The 19,832-nt window shown below is 38.9% G+C and overlaps 1 protein-coding gene across 1 annotated transcript in view; it reads left to right on the forward strand.

Moving 5' to 3' along the window:
* The window catches only part of LOC118811099 (MAM domain-containing glycosylphosphatidylinositol anchor protein 1), a 323,781-nt gene that overhangs the window by 61,000 nt on the left and 242,949 nt on the right, over nucleotides 1-19,832 (forward strand). Inside the window, exon 3 of the mRNA XM_036575308.1 lies at nucleotides 19,460-19,599. Within this exon, the coding sequence (XP_036431201.1) occupies nucleotides 19,460-19,599 (140 nt within the window). The remainder of the gene's footprint in view (nucleotides 1-19,459; nucleotides 19,600-19,832) is intronic.

Raw genomic sequence — 19,832 nt, forward strand, 5'->3', positions numbered from 1 at the left:
TCACTGTGTGTAACCGGTGGATTCATGTGTCCGTCATCTGCCTCTCACCTGTAATTGGTGAATATGTGTGTCTGTCTATATTTTGCATTTGTCAAAAGGGCCTCATTATTGAGAGAGCTGAGATTCTGCTGAACAATTTATATATAAGATGTGGGTATCATGTTGTATGCAAGTATGTTTATGGCGAATTAAGGAATTTATGCAAAATTCAAGAAAATGCCTTTAGACCCCAGAAGGGTTAACATCACTGAAATGTTCGTCTTCCCTGAGATGTTCTGTTTTCCAACATGTAGCCCAATGTTCTTTTTATTGGGCTGACATTAGCCACATAGGCTAGTTAGCTAGTTAAAAAGAATATTAGAGCTCGAGGCTTTCATTTTTGCCTTACTCTCATGGTGCTGTGAAACTACATCCATTTCTAGATGTGTTCACCCCTTTCACAGTTCTGTGATATTCTCTTTTACAAAATAACAAAAAGTGCAAAGCAAGCAAAAACAAGTAAAGCAAATGTAAACATCAGCAAATAAAACATCAAAAATTATAAGTAATAAATTATAAATGTAAAATCAAGTGATAGAGCAGTTCTACCAATTAGCGAATAAACCGCAAGCAAATTATATGTAAACATTGGTTTTTACATTTTCTTTTTACCAAAAAAGTAGCTGATTAGAACCGATTTGTCCAGCTATCTATTGTGATTGCAATTATTTGTGCCTTAATCAGCTCTTCACAAATATCTGCCTTTGTTTCTTTATATATATCTGGTGCCGCATGTGTGCTGAAATGTGGTGTGCTTGGAACTTCCTAGCAGTGCTTTAGCACATTAACAGTGACATTCGCTACATTTTAAAATGGACGCATATCTAAAGCATTGAATCATCCTATTTCCTTTGTTGCTTGAGCATGATCAGAAGTAGGGGAGATTTTGGCACTGAACATTGCTGGAAATGTTGGCTACGGTGTTGGTAGACTATGTGCTCTGTTATCGAACATCAAACCACATGAGCTTCAGTTTTGGTTATATCACTGTCTGTTTTGCATATCGTGCTTTGCATCACACTGTGATTCTTCAGTCTTGTTTTCTTAAGTTTATCTCCCTTTGCAGCTGCTATCATCCAAATTTCTGCCTGTAGCTTAAAAATCTTTGTAATGAAAAGCCTGCGTTGTGCGTCCAGTTTTGTCTTGTATGTATGAGAGTGAAGAACTGATGTGTAGGCCCACATAGAGGCCTTCAGTGTTTAGGCAGCTAACCTTTAGTTTAGCCCTAGTTTAGTGGACACTGCTGCCACTGCAGCTTCTTGGGGCTTTTTGTTTTGGTTTAACTGAAAAAGCCCAAGCTTCCTCCATTTGACCTTGCCTGGTCATGTGCTGTGTAATAACCAACATATAGCACAACTTTATTGCCCTCGATCAGATATCTAGGTGGTGAAAGAGGGATGAGGTAGGGGGAGGAACGATTGATTCTCACTTTGCACCATTAATTCCGGAGTTACAGTCGCCCTTTCTCTCTCTCTTCTCCTCCGCCACGCTCCTTTAATCAATTCCTGTCAGCGGCACTAAAACCGTCAACGTGGCGATCCTTTGAGTGTACTTTAGCCTGGACTCCTCCCGATCGTTTTTCTCATCGCTGTCAACGCCACTCACTCGCTCCGACAGTGGCTCTGAGTCATACTCTGTAGCCAGACATGTTTACTCCCTCTGAGGGGCTTCCGACAGCGGGAGGGCCGGCGTGTATGCATTAGCCCCACAACTAATGATTATTTCTGTAACCGATTAGTTTATTGACTATTTCTTGATTAACTGACTTCTCTAACCATTAGGCCTTCTTCGGTTCCTCTCCTGCTGCCATCATTCAAAGCTCCGTCCGTATGACATGCAGTTTCTTCTTTTATGGTGTAACAAAATAATCCACCTCTTCTCAAGTCCCCGATTGGCTGGATCAGATGTACTAAAGTTAAGTAAGGGGCGGGGCAGCTTACTGGGTACAGGCTGGAACTAAACTCTGCAGGAAGGTAGCGCTCCAGGGCCAGTGTTGGAGACCACTGCGGTGGTGTATTGCAATCCATCCGAATCATGTGTTGACGATTACAACATTTGAAACAAAAGACAATTTAAATATTACACAGTTGCATCACATAATTATGACCACTAGCATAATTCAGACCACCATCCTGAGTAACCGCTGTGTGCAGCACGGACAGGATCGAGGTGGTCTCACAGATGCTCAATTGGGTTCAACTCTGGGGAATTAGGGGGCCAGGGTAGTACTTGGAAGTCTTGGCCATGCTCTTCCAACCAGTGTCGGACATTTCTAGCCGTGTGACATGTTGCATTGTCTTGCTGGAAGATCCCATCCGCCCCAGGAAAGACAATCAGCAGGTATGGGTGAAGGTGATCTGCAAGGATGGATTCATACCCAAATCGGTTGAGAGTGCCTTTCACACCTTATATACCCACCAAGCCAGCTCACGACACGTGACTGAAAGTAGGAAGTGGTCATAATAATGTGACTCGACTGCGTATATATCCATGGAAGTATCTAATTGATCAAATTTAGGAACTTTGCAAACTTTTTTTTTTACCAGCTTTCTTTCCCTCCAGTTTAGTCACGGGCAGTTCCACGTGCTCTCCCGTATCACACAGAGCTAGCAAGCTGTGAGGGTGAAGGCTAGAACATGCTTTCTCCGAGACATGATGGCTATTATCATGCTGAGTGATGGGGAGAGGGATGACCATCCTGCCCACCCAGAGAGAGGCCAGTTATGCTCACTCGAACTTCTCTGCCATGGAAGGCAATTAGATAGCTGGGGATCAGACTTGAAGTCTTGTGATGATAGGGCCTTTGTAGACTTAAGTTAAAGCTTTAGTATGCAGGTTTTGCTTTTACAGGAGGGTTTGACGATATGTCAGTTGGCTGTTAAAAATCTGCACAAAATCCTACTGATAAAACATAGATATTGTCATGAACACAGCCACATGTTGCTTTTTATTGCCTAATATTATAATGAAAGCATGCATTTAACATGAGGAAAACTGCTCTTTTTTTGAAGATTTGCATGGTTTCATATAGCTGGTATTATTGATTATCACAATTTTTAGCTCCTTAAAGTAGCTGTAGATATTGGTGAGATTTTCATACTGCAGAGAAGTGATTTGTGGGAAAACACGGCTCACGGGATCTCCCAAAGGCTATGAAATGCACAACTCCAAAATCTCGGCTACACTTTGCAAAATAATATATATATATATATATATATATATATATATATATATATATATATATATATATATATATAGCCATGTCTCCAGTTCGTGTCCTTTGAAGACTTTTTAAAGCTCAAATACTGCAGACTGAACATTCTACTTGTATTGAACCATCCAGACTCGTGTTTGGGCTGGAGAAGGCCATGGCGGCATTTAGAGAACGAGACCTTCTTAAATGAATGGAGCTGTTTTATGAGTCACTGATGTCGGTGGTACAGCCAGTTCCTTTACAGAAAGCAGACGGACATAGATGATGAAGTAGGGAATTTTCTTTTTTTTTCATTTTCTCTAATCAGGAATTTTACAGGACAGCTGGAAATGTTTCCTCTGGACCCTTCATTTTAAATTCAATTTAAATACTACAGAGACAGCTGGCTGGTATTTGTATGCATGAGTAGATCTCCTGAAGCAGCTCACCTTCCAAGTCTTCCTTATATGTGTGTGTTAGCAACGATCCGGCCCATTTCCTTCCTGGGGTTCTTAACCGAATGCATATGCACACACACACACACACACACACACACACACACACACACACACACACACACACACACACACATACGTGTTTATTTACAGTGTCAAAATGTGGGGTCATACGTGTGCCATATGTATTATGGACATTCTTAAATAGGGCTGGGCAATGTGATGATCTTTATCATTATCATGATCAGTGATGTGGAAATAAGCTTTTCTGAGTATAATTAAAAAATGTATACTTTCAGAACACTGAAACACAATCATACACAGCCTGGTAGCCACAACCTGTGTTTAGCAGTGGTGACAATAGAACGCAAAGTGAGACAGTTAAGATACTGAGCTATCAAAAAAAGTTTAAACATTCTAATACAAGCAATAATAGCAATATAATAATAATAATAATAATAATAATGATAATAATTATAATAATAGTGCCCTTGAAGCTGATTGGATTGAAGCTGTTCTTGTTTGAAGTGCTTCTACTGAACTCTGCTCCATCTTTCAGCCTTTTTCAGCCTCCTCACTTCTCTTAGTTCATCCCTTTTTCTTTTCTCTGTCCTTGCATTTAAAGCAGTTGATTGATTTTTTTCATTATTTATTAAATCTGATCTGCAGTTTTAAATCTCATGTTATATGCTGATTGCTTTTCATCTGTTTTTCCCCAAATATTTTTTATATATTTTTAAATATTTTCTTCCTGCTTTCTTTCCATCTTCCTTTTTAAAATCCTTCCTTCCATCTTTTCTGTCTTTTTTAAAGTCCTTCCTTCTTTCTTTCTTTCTTTCTTTCTTTCTTTCTTTCTTTCTTTCTTTCTTCTAGTCTTTCTTTGTCTTTCCTGTATTCATTCCTTTCTTTTGCTTTCTTCTTTCCTTGCTTCCTTTCTTTCTCTGCCCTTCTACATTTCTTTCTTCCTTCCTTGTTCTTCTGTCCTTCCTTTCTTTCGTTCCCATATTATTTCATTGAATTCTATGACTCATTCCGTACAAATATTATTTTATTATATTTTTAAAAACACTTTCTTTGTGGTGTGAAATAACACACTGTACTAGACATTTCAGCAAAAACAGTTTTTTTCTTTCTCTCTTACAGCCTCTTCTTTTTTACCACTCATTCTTCACTTTGCAGTTGATCTTCAAAATAATATTTAATTGTTTACTGTGTGTAACAAGCAGTTCTAACCAGTGTGAAGTAAGCAGCACTCTAAAATGTGTTTTTTAATATATAAAATGTATTTAAGCTGTCCAAGCTGATGTTCAAATTGCCTCGGGGCAGGGCTATTTGTGGTTTGCCATTTGGACTTATTGTAGTTACTACTGACATGTAATGAGAATTTTCTAAGCCTAATCTTGACCATAATCTTGACCTCAGTAGCTCAGAAGAAATAATTTTGCTCTTTCAGTTTTAACCCAAATCATGCGGCTGGTTCAAGTCACACTGAGCATTGCCGTCAACTTCTGTCGAAAGTGCTGGCTTTTTATGTTGAAAGACCAAATAAAAACGAAGATAGGATAATATAAATTTGATATTAAAATTAATTAGGTCATATAGGTGATGTGCTGGAAGAAAAGATACCACATATTGGCATGGCAAACATCTTCTAATGTGGTATGTAAAGGCAAAATCACATAAATTCAAAACCAGCCAAAATAGTGCAAAACTCACGAAGGTTAAACGTTGAAACATTTCTACGAAGTCAGGACTTTTGTCCTGAAAATATATGAAAACAGACACTCATGCAGTCTCTTACTAAGAAGTCTTGTCAAAGCTAGCCACAGCTAGGTGGCTGCCTGTCAGAGACAGCTTTCTCTAAGTGGATCTGACTGCTTTCACTGGCTGTGCTGTTTCATGCCAATAGCTGTGCTTGTCTGACAGCTGATCTGTATTGAATTGTAGTGAAAGGTATTGACTCGGCAAAACTGCGCCTAGTCTTCCAGCTCTTGGCACCGCGAAACAAACACTCAATTAAACACTCCAGTCCAACCCATCACACCACTGTTATCCCATTTCAAAGACTACCGCCATATTCTAACATGATTACTTTTCATCTATATTGATATTACCCAGATTTTAATTACATGCTCTTTCTCTCTTTCTCAGTCTCTGTTGGTCTCTCTCTGCCTCATTGGGACTCATAAGTTTATCCATGAGTTTATCTCAGTCAGCCAGCTGAAGCGTCTCACTGGTGTTTTCGTAGTGATTTATGCCAGTGAACCAAGGAGGTCAGAGAGATGGGAGGAAGATAGAAGAAAGACAGAGAGAGAGAGACAGAGAGGGAGAGAAAGGCTGAGAGGGAGCAGGATGGCAGGATGTTCCAGAAAAGGATCAAGAACATGAAAAATGTTTAGGCCCAAAGTGTGGCAGGTTCCCAAAGGAGGTGATTGTGTCCTTCTAACCGGTAGTCTAGGTGAGTCTAGGCAGTCCAGGAGGCTTGGTTTTCGCAGCCGAAGTTACTCTCATTAAGACTTGAAACACTGTGGGCTGAAACGCAGGGTTTTGTCCTGGTTCAGGGTTCGGGCCCCAACTTCCTGCTGGCTCTCATGGCCATCATCGCGGCCTGAACCCTGAATGAGGGCGAAACCCCGCGAGGACGGCGGGGAGAGAACGAGAACTACAAGCAAGCCCCGCCTCCTGGGCGCCGCCTCCTCTTCCATAGCGAGGCCACTAGGCTACACCTCACATTTGACCCAGGCAGCCGGGCTGGGGAGTGGGGGGCGGAAACTGGGAGGTGGAGCAACGAGCTCCCTGTCCCTCTCAGCTCAGGAGCTCACGCTGCCCTGAATGAGAGCCTGCTGACGGTGATCTGGCAGTGGCAGTGTGGGCGTCTTTAAAAACAGCGGAGAGAGAACAGAGAGGGGGAGACGGACGAGCAGCAGAAGAAGCAGAAAAGACTGATGAACTGAGAAGCTTGGTTTTTAGAAAAGGACTGAAAAGTCTAGCTTTAAAGCCACTGAAAAGTGGTCAACTTTGGTTGTGAGTTGTTGTCTGTCAACCCTGCCTCCAGCATCCTTCCTGAGCTTGGGGTAGTCGTGCTACACATTGCTACACTGAAAAGGTGATGCATTGAAGTTGCTCAATTTAAATGTGTATAATTTCCACATGAGTATAATGTGGTACATCAGCACAAGTTCAAAAATCAAGTCAAACCAATGTTTCGCTTTTTTCAGTACAAAAAGGAGGGATGATATGTCTTTCTGAGGTTTGCGAACAATAAATAGTGAATGGAAAAAAATGCTCTTGCATTAAACAGCAGTGATGCATTTAAAAAGAACAATGAAAAACTATGAGCACAGTGATTTTTAAATTCAGTATGAAAATATATATATATATATATATATATATATATATATACAAAGGAACAAGAGTAAACTAGAAAAGTCCATTTTCTTGAAAAATGCAGAGTGATTGCGCAGCTTAAGCAGTTGCTAGACAGTTACTAGGGTGCTGCCAAATGGCTACTATTGTATTTTAGGTGGTTGCTAACATGATAACCTTTATGTTATGGTATCCCAGTTGGTTGCTAGGTGCTTGCTGTGGTATCCCAAGTGGTTGATAGGGAGTTGTCTTTTTTTATTACCCCACAGTTAATAGGGTGTTGATAATGGACCTGTGTCATTGTGATGTAAGCTGGATGCACCCTTTTATATCCTCTATGCATTAATAAAATAATTTAATATCATAAGGAACTGACATGCAGTCAGTTACCTGTTGCTGTGCAGTGTTTACAGATACTGTACACTGACTGTTGTTGTCTACAGGCTGGTTTAGATTTGTCTTTTTTATGACACATGCAGCATGCTGCAAAGATGTGTTATGATGTAATTTATCACTATGATGATAATTTACCACCATAATGGCCTCAGAATTTGTGAACATTTTCATCTATGTTATCTAGGAAGCCTGCTCTTTGCTCCCAAAGTTGCGCAATTAGACCTGACTGTAATGTACGGATGTCCGGAGAGGCCATGAGGTAGTTATAATTTTCTGGATTGTTGTTATTATTTTGAGATAATGAGTTATTTTGTTTTCTCAAGATAACAAAAGTTGTTGTCTTAAGATAACAAGTTAATTATCTTGTGATCTCAAATAATAAAGTTGTGATCTTGAGATAACGAGTTAATTGTCTTGTGATCTCAGGATGATAAAGTTGTTATCTTGAGATAACGAGTCAATTATCTTGTGATCTCAAATAATGAAGTTGTTATCTTGAGGTTAAAAGTTAATTAACTCATTATCTCAACAATCCAGAAAATTAAAGTAACGGCTCATGGCCTCTCTGGGCTTCCATACTCATGGATAAGGCTGGATAATGAAATTCGGTGCTTTTATGGTCCGATTTACTTCAATGCCACCAGGTACGAAAAAATTCTGTCACTCAGTCCCAAATTTCACCAACAAAGTTGTCAGCCTTATCAGCTTCAGTAAGCCAATAGGCATGCTTGTTTCAAAATCTAGATCTGCTTGATTGACTGACCACTAAATTAGATTCTGTGCGTGTTGTTATTAGTGTCATTGTTACTAGGGAACATTGATGTTCTCGCTGTATGTTTCTGAAGGTTCTGTGTCTCCAAGTCTTGCTTTTTTTTCTCTCTTCACTGTTTAGATCTGAAGATGTTCTTTGCATTGATGTCTATCCTTCTCTTTTTGATCTGTGTATGTGTGTGTGTGTGTGTGTCATATCGATTCGAGTTCATATTCCATCTCTCTATTTTGCTCTCCATTTTGTTTCTCTTCTGCTGTCTCTCCTCCCCGAGGCCCGTGTTCCCCTCTGCTGGTCTGTGACTGGACTGGGTGTGATAAACAGAGAAAGAGAGAGGAAGAGTGAGAGAGAGGGAGAGAGAGAGCTGTGTTTATTTTAAGACTTAGATAGATGACCGGATAAATGGAGAGGTGGATGAGTGAAGAGAGTGAGAGCGTGCTCAGTGTAGAGAGTGAGATGGGGATGGAGGGAGAAAGGGGATGAGAGGGGGATTGAGATCAGAGCAGATTTGTCGCTGACTGGAGTTGTAACACGTGGCAAAACGCCCATTATTCATCATGCAAATGAGCATGCTCAGGTCCAGCAGACAGTGCCCTGCTGACCCTCCCTCTTCCTGGACCTGACACTTTCCTTCTCTCTCTCTGGAGCTTCCGCCTACATTCTAACACTGTCACTCTTCCTCTGAGCTCTGAGCGCTGGCACAGGCACACATGCTGGACCTGCAGGGCTTGACATTAAGCTTTTTCAGAGACTTGAATGACAAGTCAGTCCAGATTTTACTTGTCTGAAGACCAAAATCACTTGTCCACAGGAAAAGGTCAATAATAATGTTCGAAAATGACTGTCATACTGCATGAGTTCAAAATGATTAAGGTATTTCAGAAACATGACGTGTCAGGTTTCTGTTCCATGTCTGAACAGCCGAGTAAACATATTTCACCTATTAATATTTCAGAGAGGCCAAAGATCAGTGGTGTGGGAGCTCACCAATAGGTGGCGCTAGTAGGAAGAAAGGAAAAATCAGAGCCAGGATAAACCTCAGAAAAACTAAGCATGATAGTGTCTCAGTGACGGCTGAAAGCTACACGCACCACAGAACACATTTGATTTTGACTTTCACTCCAACACCAGTTAGTCACTCTAAATGTCCTCTAAACGGGGGGCATTTTAGTATTAGTTTGCTGGGACCGAGTCTGTGTTATTTGGCCTGCTAACTAAGCTCTCATTAGCTTAGCCAAAACGCTACAGTCCCAAACACCACAGAATGCTTTCGATTTTGGCTTTCTGTCACTCCAACACCAGTTACTTGACTTTTCCTCTCTCAGACATGAGTTTTTATCATCTACACTTGCTTTAGCAGAGTTTAGTTAGAATCAAACCTGTACTGTGGCGAGTGACACTGTTTGGGTCTGTGGCCTGCTCGCTAAGCTAATGTTAAGTTAGCCGATCAGGCTACAGACCCAAACACCACAGAATATGTTTATTTTCACCTTCACTCGCTTAGATTTCAATGATTATCATTTAAGCTTGTGTCGATGCTTTGATTAGCCAGAATCGGACCCCTGCTGAAAGCAAAACCATTAAGTTTTAATTCTAATGGCTTCTAAAGGTTTTTTTTCAGGAGGGACATTTTCTGTGGTGAGCAGAGCTGTTAACATGCTAGCTAAGCTAACACTAACCAGCTTGTGTCCCCTAATTAGCAGCACCGTTTAAATTTTAGCAGTTGTCACACTGTAAAAATGAGAAGTCAACTTGATGAGAATGCTCAGCTTAAAATGATATAGTAACTGATTGCATGGCTTTTCTTTAGTTGACTCAACTTTGTGTAAAAAACAAGCTCATTTTATTTACCTCACTGAGATGCAGAACTAAAAAATTAAGAGAACGTTTGACTCAATTAAGAAGTTTGAGTTGTGTGAACTCCTGTGTCCTCAAGTTAAGTCAACTCAAGAAAAGCCATGTAATCAGTTACTGTATCATTTTGAGTTAAGCAGACCTCTTATTTTTAACACTATAGATAGATGGTTCGATGTTTATTGAGCCATTGTTTAAAATTGTGCACTGCGTTCACTTATTTGGCGACCTAAACTAAACTTTTTAACATTTTTGATTTTGAAATAACGCAGGACAAGACAGCACACACGTGGCATAAATGTCTTTATGTCACGTTACAAAACTTTTACAACATGCAATTTGGGGGTTTTCAAACTGTGGCACATTACTGTATATGTACAACAGCATGTTTGGTGGTAGATTTGATTTTGGTTTGTTCTTTTGTCATTTGAAGTATGAAGTCAAAAGTGAGTAGTCATAGAGTTAACAGCTACGGAACTGATTTCATGGAGCTAAAAATCCAAATAACCACTATTATCATTTATGCTGGTTTTCAATATCGCACACTCATTTAAGATTTCCCTTAAAATCCAGGCTTATTACATTCTAAGGCTTATTATTCAGCAACTACAGGGACTTCAGTGCAAACTGGCTGAGATATTCTTAGATTATAGAAGTGGGTAATAAAGCTGGCCAGTTAAGGGGTTAAGCCACACCCACTTTCAGTGTGTATTTTATCAGTATTAGTACATTTTGGATGATATCCAGCCCAACATGGCCTATAGCTAACATTAAAGACTAACTGATATAACAGTTGAGTTCTTGTTATAGTATGATAATCAAAAAATGATCATAATAATGATAATAATAAACGTATATAACACCTTTCATACATTTCGTAACAGTGGCACATGACACCAGATGCTCGCAGATAAGGCTTAGAATTAAAAGCTTTAATTCCAAAAGGATGATCCAAAACCACAGTTGGAAAACAGAAACAGATAGTCGAAAACCAGAGATCCAAAACAGAGCAAAGGGGCAAGACAAAAAGCAAGGTCATAAATGGAAAACAGGTCATTTTCGTAAACGGGTTGACTGAGATGAATGAACGCTCAATATGCACAATAAGGTGACGACACTTCGCAAAGTGAGATTACAAACAGACTGGTTGTATACACCGGTGAACAGGTGAAAGTGATGAAGTCCGGAAGAAGCTGAGCATAGATAGGTGGATCTGGATGAGTCCTGAGTTATGTGATGGAACGAGGGGTTCTGGGAATTGTTAGTTGTAGTGTCAGCTGGGCTGGAGGGAGGCATGACACAGAAATAAAAGGTAGTCAACAAATAAAATACAGAATAAGAAAAAAGAAAACAAGAACAATGAAAAATATGTAAGAAATAGAATACCAATAAAACAATGAATATAATGTAAACATACTGTATGAGTAACTTTGCATTAACTGTAAGAAAATAATACAAAGTAAAAGTGAAAAAATATGGAGAAGCTATTTTATGTTTTCAGATGATGTCATTTTAATATTTTAAAACTGTTTAATATTTAAATAGTTCTGATATCTAATATTCTTTCAAATTCATTAGTTCACAAATATCATTCTAAGGTTCTGAGGCTTAAGCTATTAAGTTAGCTTTGTTGCACTGTTCTTCACACATGCACTGGACCTACGTTGTTCATTCACTCTCTCCTCATAATAACAAGATTCACTGAGCTGTGAGGCAGAGACTTTATAGGGAGGGAGATGAATGGAAGAGCTGGAGGAGGGTAATAGTATTAGATAATACTGTGCCTCATATTAAAATAACTTTATCACACATCCTTATGAAATTCATTAGTTTACAAATATTCTCTCATCCGTGAGGTTTATGCTATCAACTCAGCTCTGTTACACTGTACTCCACAGAAACAACCAAGAGATTAAAGATCTGATAGAAAAAATGCATTAAAATCATGTTTTATGTAAGAAGCGTGAAAGAGATTAAACTGGATAGTGAGTTCATGTGATAAGAAAATACTGGTAAAGGACTAATTCTGATGTTCTTCTGTGATAACAGTAAGAAATTAGCATATTAGAGATAGAGAGAGAGGTTTGTTCATGCTCATCAAACATTCTACTACATGACTCGACTGAACAAGCAGAAAAATGTTGTCAAAAGAGCAGATTTGAAACTTTCAATCCACGTCACGTTTGTATTCATAAGGTGACGAGCACAAATTTCATTATGTTTGAATAAATTTGATTGTTTTGTGTAATGAAAATGCATATTTTACATTTTTGCAAATTGAATGTACGGTTTGGGACAAAAGACCATCCTTAATTTATTTTATTTCCAATCAAAATGACCGTTAAGTACAAGTTATTCATTTTTTAGCATCAGGAAAAAAGCAGAAAACATCAACAACCCTGAACAACTGATGATAAAATCATCATCTTCAGTATTTACAGTGTCCACTCCTTGCCTTTCTTACAGCTTCCATTATTTTCTCACACCTCCAAAATTCAGTATTAGAAGTTGCATGCATTTTCTGCTTCTTACAATCAAGTGATCTTAAACATATTGAATTCTGTTGAGGTCTGAAGTTATGGGGTGGTCAGTCCATTGTTCTTAGAACAACCTTCTTTGTTTTATTTGTTTTCTTCTTTTTTATCTATTTTCTTTCCTCAGTGAGGACTTCTTGACGCCTACACATCCTTTCAGACCCATAGTGTTGAGTTTCTTCTCACAGTGGACGGATGGACAGAAACACCTATGGGTTTTTTCAGATCTGAAGCTAGAATATTTTGACTGCTAATATAATAAATGAGTGGTCTCTAACTTCTGTACACTTTTAATTCATTACATTGTACATATAATTCATTATGTGACAAACTATATAATTAATCATATAAATGAGAAATTATATTGAAGTAGTATTGCTAAAGGAAAGTAATAACTCTTTATTCGAACAACATATACATATATATATATATATATATATATATATATAAAACATTAATGACATAGTAAAATTTATAGACGACTAGAGTTGCAGAGTTAGTCACAGTGACACAGCATGCGAGCAGCTGGGCTTCACCCTGGAATAGTAATTTAAAAGTCAGAGGTGTCGGGTCAGATCTCATGGAGTTTCTTGGACGATGCTAAAATCACACACATAGGCTCAAAAAGAAGGTCCAGCTCAAATGTAAAATCGGCATTATACTGATGAAGATATGATGACAACAGTAGATAATTCACGCACATCCTCAGAGGATGCGTCCCTCACTTAGTTTTGACTCATTGAATAGTTTGACTCATTGAATAGTTTGACTCATTGAATAGTTTGTTCTCATTGAATACTCTTTTAATCAACGTCACAAAATGTTCTTTTGCATGCGGTTACACATTTCCATCAGCGAGGTTTGCCCAATACTGTGTACTCATTACATGACAAACTATCTAATTCATTATGTAACTGATTAAAGTATTGAAATAATACAACAAAAGGAAAGTAGTGTTTCTGAGAGTTCACAGTTTTAACCCAAGTTTTGGTAACACAAGTGTGCTGTTTTTTGTCATGTCAAAAAAGCACCCTAATTTGAATGGACGGAAAAGAGAGAGAGAGACAGACTGAGAGAGTAGAGCAGAGATGGGAGTAGTCCAGAAATAGCAGCAGTTTGTAGAAGGCTGTGGTTGGTGTAATGGGGTGGCTGAGTGGGTGAATGGTTGAGTGGGTCAGCGACAGAGCAGACGAAATGCTCTATGACTCCACAACACGCCAACAATCACTTGAGCTTGACCTCTCTTAATGTGTTCAAATTTTCGCCTCTCTCTCCCTCTCTTTGCCGCTTTTTCCCTCTCTCTCTCAGTCTCTTAGTTACTGAAGCGAAGCGCAGCTTAGATACCGAGTTACTTTCACACCTCCGGGCTCCTACCATCCAAGCCCACACTGTCCTGAGTTAGCCCTGGCCGTACTCGCGCTGTACTAATGCAGAATCACTGCTGAGACTGCGCCCCCAGGCTGGGTCTGCGGGGTTAACTCACCTCGCTTCCTATCAGCGTCCTCACGCTGAGACGGAGTTCAGCTTGACTAGCGGCTTTTAAAGGCACATGCTGCAATTTCACAGCAGCAGAAATGCCGACAGTTATGCAAGATAAGTGCTAAATCTGAAGGAATTAGAGGTGTAATACACTTAATTACTGGATATATAATACAGATCATTTATAAAAGGTGCTCTAGATGCAAGAATAATATTAATAATAATGTGGTTTGAAACTGCATTTTATTAGGCTGACAATGGAGACAAAAAAAGGACTCAGAGTTGGTCACAGCAGCTGGGCTTCAGCCTGAAATAGTAATTTAAAAGTCAGAGGTGTTTGGTCAGATTTTGCGGGAGTTTCTTAGGCCTCCTCATGCATCTTTACATGTGAACTTCACATGCACAGGCTCCAAAAGAAAGTCCTGCTTGATGTTTAGGTCTCAAGTGTGAAATCAACATCATACTGATGAAGATAAGATGACCATAGTAGATAACTCACCTACATCCTCAAAGGACGCGTCATTCACCACGTTTTAACTGAGTTCTCTTTGAATACTCTTTTAATGCTCTTGCAAAACATCATGTTCAACTGCTTGCAGGAGTCCAAAGCACAATCGACATTACAAAACGTTCTTCCACATGTTGCATGCAGTTACACATTTCTGTGAGGAAGATCTCCAAATCCCCAAATCTTACATACTTTGACACAGCTGCAATAAATATAAATAAACAATACATTATGTTTTGATGTGTGTGAGAGTGTTAGTGTAAACATTTCAAAGCTCTCCTAAAGACCAGTATTTACAGTTACCATCAGTGCCTAGTTTATTTAATCAGTCTTTCATTAAACTACATCAAACGTGCTGCTAAGGGAACTGAACAAATCCATGCAATGGCTGGAGTGCACCAAGAAGACAGGAATCTCATGTTCATCTAACCAAGATCCATTCAGGGTATTTGGCGATGTCACCTTTAACTTGGTTTAAATCTGTTACCAGAGGAGTTATGGTGTGTGCACGTCCACGTTGGGCAGAGTAAACTGCTTCAGCATGTAGAATCACAGCTTTGTGTGTGCTTATGTGTTTTCTGCCACTGTATAAAAGATGTATTTTCATATACATTGCGATACTATATATAAATATAATATAATATAATTCTATAATGTAAATAAATGGGCTCAAACTTTTCTTATGTCTGTCAATAACTGTAATTCTAACTGTAACTGTGGTTAAACTGGTTAAAAATAACAAAAATGTCAGAAAGCGTAACCTCTAGGGAGCTGTCTTAGCTTGCAAGCTGGCTGGCTGATCAGCTTTCACAGCAACATAGAGACATCTTTTCCAATCAGATGTTTAAAGATGTTGATTAAAACATGTATTTGAGACAAAAGAAACTCCAATTCATGTTGCTGGTTTCCTAACAAAATGCACTTGACGTGTTTATCAGTTCTGACAAACCTGATGCTTGATCTGTCAGCACGGCTATGAACTGACAGATCAAGCATTGGGAAGACATTTTCTAAATGCACACGAATCCTTGATTATTTTGTACATCACCAGGTGTCTGTGATTTCTAGTAAATATGACGTCTCTGAAGGCTGATTCCACAGAAGCATGCTCAATGCTTGATCAAGGCAGTGCCAAAAAATCCAAGCAAGTGTGTGTGTTCGCACCTTGAACACGTTTGAAGAGTTGACCCACAGCAGGGCCTATTTCTAGGTACAGATGGCAGAGGTTTGTCTCTCATATCTCATAATAGGTCCTGACCTTGAGCCAGTTTTAAGAGACCTTTCCCTTCATAGTGTCTGTATGCACACAGAGTTCTCTTCACACCTGCTGAAGATCAGGGGCTCTGTTCACTGTGTGATTTGTTCCATGGCTGTTCAATCAGTGACGCAGCTCTCAGTGCAGATCAATAATAATCAGATCATGGAGGAACTCTTTGGGTGTGACTCTCTGTGAAGCACTTCATCAGTCACACTGTTGTAATAAAATACAAACGTTTAATGTAAATAGCATTATCTGCAATTAAGAGGTCCAAACTAGCATTTTAAATCATTAACCAAAAAATCAGTTTCCTATTTTTATGACAATGAGTCAAGCATTATAAAGCAGTAAGCCATGAGAGGCCATGCGTTACTGCGATTTTATCATGGGGAAGGGTGACTAAAACTCCCTTTTCCATGATAAAATCACAGTAACACAAGACCTCAAGTGGCTTATTGCTTTTATAAAACAGCGGCCAACATAAAATATGATAAAATACACATTTTTTCAGGAAATAATTTGTTATTATTAGTAATAAGCAACATAAACGAGTATTACACCAGGAAGTGTAGTTCCTTTAGAGTATGCTATCAATTCCAAGCAACCATGGACTGCTGAATGCAGAGAAATCATTAGGTCACCTATCAGTGTATATTGCGGTCATTTCATGAACTTTTAAATTTTTTGTTATGTAATAACAAACATATGGTAACACGGCACTGTTAAATGCAAAAATCATTGCTTTGTAAGTACTTTTTGCTCACCAAATTATCAATGCGAGTCTTATGAAGCACCAGTCCAGTGGTGCCTCTCTTCTCATGCTGGGCTGAATCTCAAATAGCACCCTGCTTCCTGCATAGTTCCCTACTTAGGAATTTAACTTCTGGTTCCTGTTCCCCAATAGTGCATAATATAGTTAAAAATAAGTCAGTAAAAATAGTCATTGGGGATTCTGTCACATCCATACTCAACAAATAGTGCATTTGGCTATAGAAGCTAGAATTTCCAAACCTTCATAGCTAGCACACTATTTAGGGAGTATGTATGACGTTTGGGATTCGGCCTGAGTGTGAAGCACATTCTGACTGAAACTCGAACATTTGAAGCGTGTAAGTCATTCAGGTGACATGCTGTAGAATTTTATATTGCAGTCAGTCATACCCTAAGTATTTTATTTCAAGCCTGTGATACTATGATAAAGTTGTTTAGGTTGTTATCTATCTTTTAGCCTGTTAGCTTGCTGACCAGCGTAGTTCTAGTTAAGAAAAAAAGTTGTCAGCCACTCAGTTACTTACTTCATCAATACACTCGGTGGTCCAGGTGAGCAGCATTAGAGTCAAAGATTATTCCATTAACAGGACAAGGATTTTTCATGATGTGGTGCAGTAATGCAGAGCTCAGTTGCTGTAAGGTGGTCATAGGTGTGTGTATCGTGTATTTTACAACAGCTTCGAATGCGGCTCAGCTAATCAGATTATTTTTATCTGTTTTATAATTATGCATTTTGGTACAGGTGTAGCAGCAGCAGCATTCAAGTACAACACAAGTGCACTTACCTGCTTCATGTTATTTACCCCATGAAGTAACTGCACAGACTGTCCAAAATAAAGGGGAGTTGGCTGATTTCCAATTTAATCTTCTGACCTTGCATTTCTAGTTTGAATTTGATGAAGTTACTGTGCAGAGTTGTTTGTGCAGAAATAAAAAAAAATCCCTTACATTTTGCCAGGAATTTGTCAATTCTTGACACTGAAACAAAATGATACAAAAAAGTCTGGAAGTGTTCACTCAAATCTGCTGATAGAGAATATAAATCAAATCTAGTAAACAAAAGTAGTAACTCTAGTCTTAGGGTTAAACACTTGACACACCATGGGATTTCAGTACTCAGCCATTTCATTTACTGCTAGACTGTATTGTACAGTATTGGCTGTTTATCAAGACAAGGTCATCTGCATGGTCCTCTTCCATTCCGGGGTTACTACTGCTGCGTTACTGCCACTGAAGCTGAGCATGGTTGAAGGTTCAGGACTTTAGTGTTCTTTAGATGATTGCCATCTGAATCATGGCTGACCCAAGGTGAGCTGGAGAGCTGTTGGTCCTATGTGGAGGGCCTTGAAGCAAAATTGGTACACCTTTTATACTGCAGCTGAATGAAAATTGGAGACAATGTCAAAATATAAGTACATGGCATACAAATCCCTGAGTTCTCCTAGCTCTTAAGGTTGCTTCCTGCTAGTGGCAAACAATAAATCTGACATTTCAGTTAACACACCAGGTCACACTGATAAAAAGAAGTAGGTAAATTGATAAAAAGAATTACAAAACCCTGTACCTTTTTGGAGTCGTGTTTTAATACAGAACAAGCCTTTATTTTCTTTTTTTGAAAAGTTTATGTAAGGCAGACATTAAGGAATGTCTGCAGCATAACTGCTGAGTCCAGGATTTTGAGGAAATGTGAGAGATCCATTGTATGCTGCCAGTCATCAATAAAAGCCTTAGGAACTAGCATAGGCCTCATTGTACTAGTAATGACAGTCATTAATTTGAGCTGCGTGATGTGACCACCCTCCGACTCACATTTTTTTTCTCATTTTAAAAGAAATATTTTTGGTTTCTTATTGTACCAGCATAGCTGTTAAGTTCCTCATCAAGGTTTCATTCATTTAAGGTTTCTTTCAGAAAATCTTACTTTTTTAAGGGTAGCTGGAGTCCTGCAGTCAGGGCTAAAATCTGCTTTGGTTATCCTTTTAAAATATAACATCACAATCCTTTTGTGACATTTTGAATCAGAATACATACAGGATGAATGAACAGCAAGAACAGACTTTCTTCTTTTCTCTTCCAATTTTACTTTTTGTTTATCTATGTTTTCTAGGTATTCTAAGTGTTAACATCTTTTCTGCTTCTCATCGGTGGGGAATGAAAACTTTTAGAGCTAGGTCTTCTGTTCAGGCCACACATGCTTAAAAAATATGAGGAAGACACCCACATCTACTCCTGTGAAATTTCTAATAGTATGTAAGCACTAAGCTAATGGCTATTCTAGATTACACAAGGACAACTGAAGCTTGAAAACACACCGCATATGTTTTATTTGACATTTGCAACTAACATTGATGTTTCTAGAGTTTCCAGAAGGCCTAGAGTGACGTTTCTTCTCCCAGAATTGTTCCTACCCATTGGAAATCATTGTCATTAGTTAAATCCTCTGTCACTTCCTAAATATATTGGTAGTTAATCACAATCAGCTGCTAAAGGCCTAACCAGTGGCACAGCTCTGCTGACTGTGACTACTTGGATACCTAGGAAACTAACCTGATTGGATAATTTTTCATCAGGGGTTTCAAGAATTTAGCCCTTTTGTTTTCAAACAAGACTAAACAATGAACAAACTGAGTAATACTACAATACTTGCAATGGCAGACATTTATTTTTTGGTCCCCAGAAATCATTAGGCCTTCTCTGAAGGCCCAGAAGGCTGTGAAAGTTCTCCTCTACTTGTAATGCTATTAATGCTTCAGATGTGTATATAAATTCTGATGTATGCTGAAAAATGAGTTTATGATAACCTTTTTCCTTTTTTCCCATCTGTCCCTCCCTTACAGCCCCTGCGAATGCGCAGATCGTGCATGCCGGACAGGCCTGTGTGGTTAAGGAAGATAATATCAGTGAAAGGATCTACACAATTCGTGAGGGAGATACGCTTGTGCTACAGTGCCTGGTCAAGGGACATCCACGGCCACAGGTACACACACACCCCCATGCAATTGTGTGCATGGATTGATTTGAAATTTCTATATAATATGCCTCCTTCACTGTAACACACTCATGCATTGAAAAGAGAGAGCTCTTTCATTATGCATTTTCATTCCTAAGAAACTTGTACCTTGTGAAATCTTCCATGAAAAGATTTAAATGCCAATAGAATTCACATTATGTTCATACTGGAGCAATAACTCTGGCAATATACCCATACCC

This window comes from Colossoma macropomum, unplaced genomic scaffold (genome assembly GCF_904425465.1).
Source record: "Colossoma macropomum unplaced genomic scaffold, Colossoma_macropomum, whole genome shotgun sequence".
NCBI classification, from domain to species: Eukaryota; Metazoa; Chordata; class Actinopteri; order Characiformes; family Serrasalmidae; genus Colossoma; species Colossoma macropomum.